General features: G+C 49.1%; 1 protein-coding gene across 2 annotated transcripts; it reads right to left on the bottom strand.

The window, feature by feature from the left end:
• Positions 1 to 740: 740 nt before the first annotated feature.
• Positions 741 to 3,013, bottom strand: Fezf1 (FEZ family zinc finger 1). 2 transcript variants are annotated; one of them, XM_027926477.2, is made up of 5 exons: positions 2,585 to 3,013; positions 2,213 to 2,434; positions 1,887 to 2,021; positions 1,523 to 1,655; positions 741 to 1,099 (listed from the first exon to the last, which is right to left on the bottom strand). In XM_027926477.2, exons 1-5 carry the CDS (start codon positions 3,011 to 3,013, stop codon positions 741 to 743), a joined length of 1,278 nt encoding a protein of 425 aa, XP_027782278.1. The 2 variants fall into 2 exon arrangements, with proteins under 2 accessions (XP_027782278.1, XP_027782277.1); XM_027926476.2 differs by having other exon boundaries at positions 2,213 to 3,013.
• Between the last annotated feature and the right edge of the window lie 3,537 nt (positions 3,014 to 6,550).

Consider the following 6,550-nt stretch of genomic DNA (forward strand, 5'->3'; position numbering starts at 1 on the left):
AAAGGAGGAGAGAGGGTCAGAACCAGAGATCTTTAGTTGAATAATACAAACAGAGCCCTAAAGTTTGTTGATTAAATAATCATGTTCCAAGTATTTATTTCCAACAGTCAATGAATCAACTTTCACGTGCAAAAATCAAAACCGAAATTCAAATTCATTCATAATGAACCACCCTTATCTATTGTGTATGGGTGTGTGTGTACCTATGTGCTCACGAATGCATAGTGCACCTTTTCAGGCACACACACACGTGTGTGTGTGTGTGTGTGTAACATACACACAGTGTTGTTACTTCCAAGGAGGATATAGTGATAAACGATCAGCAGGCATCTTGAGACAGCCGAATTGACACAATGGAAATATATACAATAATAAAATTAAAATGGTGCAGCATTCCCGGGTAGATAATACAGATCTCAATAAATACAGCAGAAATTTGTTTAAAAACAAAACAAACACCATCTCTCCACCCGAGATGAAGTCTTTCCAAATTAAAAAGAAAATCATAAAACCCTCCAAATTTCTCATAATTGTTAGTGCCTATATAGAATATAATACACAAAACCATTTAGCAGGTGCATGCAAGAGGCCAAAGGCCAAGAAATGCAGAGGTTTCTGGTGCGCCTCAAAGTGTGGGGCCCAACATGCCCCGGGTTCTGCAGACCTGGAGGTTGGCTCTAGTCTGCCTCTGCCCCTGCAGTAGGGGCCCCAGCTGGGGGTGAGAAGAAACTTGGCCTCAATCACTGGTGGCCCTGGTGGAGCCCAGGCTGCAGAGGCCCTGGGGGCGGCAGAGGAGGCTGCAGAGGTGGCAGAGTGGTAGGGGGCTGCTGCTGTAGCGGAGGCGGCGCGTCGCTGCCTGGCTCCCCAGCCGGCGTGCGGGCCAACCCCAGACTGCTGTCGTGCAACTTGCGGACGTGCTTCTTGAGGTCAAAGTTCCTGCAAAAGCCCTTGCCACACGTGGGGCAGGTGAAAGGTTTCTTATCGTTGTGGGTGTGCATATGGAAGGTGAGGTTGTAAACCTGGTGGAAAGCCTTGTTACAGATATTGCACTTGAACTGCTTCTCCCCGCTGTGGGTCAACTTGTGGTTTTTGTAATTCCCTGAAACAGACAAATGACAGGGAGGTGATTCTGAAAGGAGCTTGAAATGCAGGGGAGGGAGAAGACACATCAAAGATTAGTGAGCAAGCTCCAGAGCTGCCTGGGCTGTAACTGCCAGTTCATGGTACTGGATTCCCTCAGTTTATTTTTAAACATCAACGGGGAGGGCCTTTCCTCGTCATTCTAATATACACTCATTAATTCAGTTATATAAAGCGAGAACCAGCGGTTCATATATCCCCTTGGTATATGAACCATGCCTTTCTCTAACACTAATCAGACTCAGGGGTAGGGTCTTAGAATTGGCAACCCAAGCCTCACATAACTATTTGCATTTTAAATATCGTTTTCTGAAATATCCCAACGATTAATATGGCTTTGGCCAAAACAGCCATGAGAGACAACATCTCCTGGGTTCAATACCTTTTTGATGAAATCCTTTGCCACAGAATTCACACACAAACGGTTTGTAGCCTGCATGTATTCGCGTATGTGTGTTTAAAGTGGAACTTCTATTAAATGCTTTACCACACTGGTTGCATTTGTGAGGTTTTTCCTAGGCAGGAGGGAGGAAAAACAGAGGAATTAAGGTGTTTTGTTATTATTACGTGCAGTCCTGCAAGCAAAACAGTGATGCTCTAACACTTATAAGCAGAACAAAGGCAAATGATATGTTGCAACTCCCCAGATAGCACATTTAAACAAATCTTATGCTAAAGAATAAGGTTTTATCAGTCATTTCAGCGCTCCTAAGTTTACCAGGTGAATCTGAGACAGAGGAACACACCTGCGTGTGAATGATCTTGTGCCTGCACAAGGTGCTGGCTTGTCGGAAGCCCTTTCCACACACTTTGCATACGAAGGGTCTGGCTCCTGTGTGCACCGGCATGTGACGGGTTAAGTTGTAGTGCGCGTTAAAGACCTTAAGATTAAAGACACGTAGAACAAGTTAGCCAAACAAGCACACTGAAATTAAGCACTCTGAAACTAGGGAGGAGGAGGGGAGGAAGTATAACAAGTGTATACAAATAATTACCCCCAAAAAAATAAGGAAGAAAGGAAGGGAAAGAAGAGATAGAGATAGAGAGACTGAGACTTCTTCAGAGTACTTGCCTTTCCGCACACTTCGCAAGTGAAAACTTTGGGCTTGGCATTAGGAGATCCTCGGCTGAAATCCGAGGTTTTGAACGCAATTTTTTCTGACAGAAGCTGGGCGCTTTCTTTCATGTAATGCTGCAGCTGAGCCTGAGACAGGTCCTTGAAAGCTACTCCGGAAGGATACTTCTCCACCGCCGGGACCACCAGTTTATTCCTTTCGGCTAAATATGTTTTTGGCTGCGGGTGCAAAGGGGAACTGAGAAAGTAGGAGGCCACCGGGTGGATGTTCACGCCGGCTGCCGGGTGGCACGGGCCATCACCTCTGTTCAGGTAGCACAGGGCGCCCATGGCGTGGAAGGAAGAGTGGTTGACCACACGCGGCCTTACCAGCTTGTACTGCTGCAGCGGCAGTGCATCACGGGCCAAGTCGCCCTTCAGACTCAGAGCGCAGTTGAGCAGGTCGCTGCAGCTGAACGCTGGCGCGGAGGGCGCTACTGCGGGCGCCGCCGGGGCCTCCAGACTCGCCTTTCTCGGCTCTGAGCCGGTCACTCCTGCCTTGGAGCTCGTGTCGTATGCCACAGGCACAAAGGGGATCATGCAGGGAATCGACGAGTTGAGATGCAGAGAGTGCTTAGGGTCCCCTTTGGGCACGGTTCCCTGCAGGAAGTGAGGGACAGGCAGGGCCTTGGGCTCTGGGGTGCGCGCCATAATTCGTTCGATGGAGAAAGCCAAGGGTTTGGATGTGCTCATCACGTTGCCCCGGGCTGAAGCAGTCGCTAACATTTTGGTGGTCGCGTTGTGGCAGCTACTGTCCATGTCTGAGTCGCCAGCGTCCGTCAGCCAGGGCTGGGCTGCGCGGTCGTTGCCTTGTTCCCTGCTTGTCACAGACCTGCGGAGAGGAGGACGGGCACCATCACCACCAGCAGCCTCCTCCTCCTCCTCCCCAGCATCACCAGCCGAACCTGCCTGCCCAGCCCAATGGACTCCTGCCAGCCCATCGCAGAGTTCTTGGCGCACCAATGACTCGGGGACAATCACTACTTATTTCTATCAATAGAAAGTGTTGTGTCAATAACGCAGCCAAGATCTCGCCAATCGTTAACTTCCAAGAGGAGAAGGTAAACTAGATAATTGCTCAATTCGCTTCCAACAGTCAACAGGAAAACTTTTTTTTTTTTCCTCTGCAGTCATTGACTACTTTTCATTGGTGAGCGAAGTTCCTCCGCCCAGAAGAGGCGGGGGCGCTCTCTGCAACGCGCCGCGCCCTCCCCTTCGCTCGCGCACTTGCCGGTGCACACTTTGCTACCCTCCAGCCACCCCCTCCCCCCTACTTCCTCCGTCTTTTTAATTCTCAATCTGCTTAACCAGGCTTTAGAGGCCAAGCAAATCTGAGATCAATTTTCTCGTTTAGCTCTAAGTGACATCATCTAAAATCATTGTGCAAGGGCTAAATAAGGAAACAGTCTAATTTCAGGGGCAAATGCCAGGCTATATTTATCAAACGCCAGGCTTCAGAAAGCCTTGGCCAGGAAGCCTTTGGCAGAGAAATCTGACGTTTCCTTGCTTGGTTCCGCTGGACCGTGATCGGGGCCGTGTCGCCTCTTCCACAGTCCTCTTTATTCCTCCAGGTCTGGGGGTGGCACTCTCTTGGCATCCCAGAGTCTCCAAGGCCCGATCCGAGTCTGGACCATTTGGAAGAAGCCAGCAGGTAACTGGCCTCCCCAAATGCCCCTGAGAATGAAAGGCCTTGGGGAGGCTTGTTATGTATTTGTGGTTTTGTAAAGGCGATGCCCGTGGCAATAGCCTGGGAAAGATGCACTCCTGTCCACAAAGTAGAGGAGTTGCAAGGAATAAGCGGGTATCACACCGCAGGAAACTCTGACTTGGATCGGACCCCACCCCGGATACATACAAATACACGCGAGCGCGCGCTTCCATGAGTTTCAGTTGGGAATCCGGAAAGAGCATTTCTTTAAAGAACCTGCGCTCAGCTAGAGCTCTCTCCCAGCAGAGCATTTTTAAGCACTCAATGTCGAACGGAGAAGGGGAACAGAACTTATTGATCCCCATCCCGGCTACCAGTGTCTACATGGCTCCCCCCAAGCAGTGCCAGCGGCAGCCAGGGTGTCTGTGCTCAGCTGTGCAGCGAGCAGGGCGAACTGCTGTAGCCAGGAGTCGCGGCCACGCCTGTACCTCCCTAAGAGAGCCTGTAGAGCACCATGCCCCAGCAACGTCCCCAAACCGGGCGTCTGCCCGTTGTGGCGCTTGGGCTCAAATTCCTAGGACTGAGCGGTAGAGCGTTTGGAGGGTTTAGGGAAGATTCTAGTAGTAGAGGCTCGGACTGTGCGGGTTCCCGCGGCTCAGGCGGAGCGCGCGGAGAGCAACTGCGCGCACACTCCTCGGTGCAACCGGTTGAGAGTCAGCGATTGTGTGTAGCTGAGCCCCGAGGTAAGGCGCGCAACCCGGGCTGCAGGGAGCTGGAAGACCCGACCGCTTTGAGTCAGAGCCAGAAAGCACTAAACTGCAAGCACGGGAAGGTACTGCTTGGAAGCCGAGGTAAGTAGCCTCCTGCAGTACTTCAAGGTGCCATCTGCCTGTTAACTGTGACTGGGTGGGTGTGGAGTGGGTGACGGGTACCTGACCAAGCGTGGTGTGTTGGCCTACTGGAAGAACCCTGGAAAGGGTCAGCAGTGGGAGTTGGATGAAGGCAGACTACAAACCATTGCATTGTTAAGGCCTTAACCAGTTTCACCCAAAGATGCTCAGCTGGACCTCAAACGGAGGGAAATGGCCTCCAATTATTCCCTCCTCCGTACCCCATTCCCAGCACGGGCCAGGTCAGGAACTCGGGCCCCTCATCCCTACTCTGGGAACCGAGAAATGTGAAAAAGGAAGAGAGATTGAACTGGGAATCCACCTGAGGCCCAACTGCAAGGCAGGGCACTTGGGTTTGTGGTGGGGGAAGAGTTACTCAAGAAATGGGGGAGGGGAGTTAGTCCTATTTGTAGTTGCAGGCGGCCAAGAGGCCAGATGGGGGAAAGGTCTGACGCCATCGACCCGCCTTAGCACTAGGTCTGGGTTCTTTCCAGTCTCAGGATAGCTTCTAGTTGGGAAGACTGATGCAGGGGTGAAGAAGGGTATAAGGGTAGAAGGATGCAATCGTGGGACACCTGGGCAGAGCTGGGACAGAGACTCCATACAAACTAGGAGGAGCTTCGGAGCTCTCTTTCGCTGGGGCACAACCACTTAGGGTTCTGCCAAAATGGAAGTTTTCTTTCCTTTGCTCTTGGGGCAATAGAATCTCTCTTCCTTTCCCCTGCTCAGACAAAAGGACAGGCTTTGCTTGGGGAAGGGGGATGGGTGGGCGGAGGTCCCTGTCCCACGACAGATGGGTCGCGGTTAAGACTTTAATTGCTGCCTTTTGGGGCGGATCAGATTCCCTTTCCTACCTGCCGCTTTCCAACAGCAAAGAATCCCCCTCCTGCTGCACTCCTTCCTCACAGGGCCAGGTTTAAAGAAAAAAGCAAAGAAACACGAAACAGCCCGGCTATGGGAAGCTTTGAAGCGCCCAGCTGATTTGCACAACTCACCGGCCCCCGGAGCCTTACCGGCCTTCTTGACTGAATGCCACCAGTTTGTTTTACGTTTGTCGCGTGTCCCTCCCTCTTCCTTTCTCCTCCTCCCCCTCCCCTTTCCTTAACGGCAAAAAAGCTTTCATTTGACCTGGGTTAATTTCTTCTTCAGTGGACACTAAATTAAAAAAGGAAAAATATTGGCTAAGGAGTACACATGTTTTGTATAGTTAATATTTTAACAGTTTGCTTTTCACTGGTCTTTTTGGGATTTGCCTATTTGACAAGTGTTTGAAAGTGTCATTTGAGTAACAAATATGCCAAAGCATCAATTATATTCTTTAAAAAAAGATAACCCTGCTTTTTTGATCCTAAAGACTGGAGAAGGACTTTACAAATCCAAGTACTGACAGATATTATGACATTTGTTAATATTTTCTATCAAAACTTCACCAAACGTGTTAACTAATAATAATATCTCTATAAAGTCAGGATTGCCTTTAAGTTCAAAATGAATTTAAGAAGTATTTCTGTCTTATTGTCCAATTTATTTAGTTTTTTTGTTTTATTTCCAAATGTTTGAAAAGGACAAAACAGTAAATGTACCACGTATTTGGCAAATTTTGAAGCTTCTAAAATAGTTTAATTTAAATTAAAATTAAACACTTTTAAATTGTTTAGTTTACTAAGAAGACAACGAGGGAGCCTTGTTTGTTTTGTTAATGGCAAAATAGAAACTCTGTTATAGATTCTTTGGGTTTTCTTGCAGAATCCTAAATCC

The sequence above is a fragment of the Marmota flaviventris genome, chromosome 1, assembly GCF_047511675.1.
Source record: "Marmota flaviventris isolate mMarFla1 chromosome 1, mMarFla1.hap1, whole genome shotgun sequence".
NCBI lineage: Eukaryota > Metazoa > Chordata > Mammalia > Rodentia > Sciuridae > Marmota > Marmota flaviventris.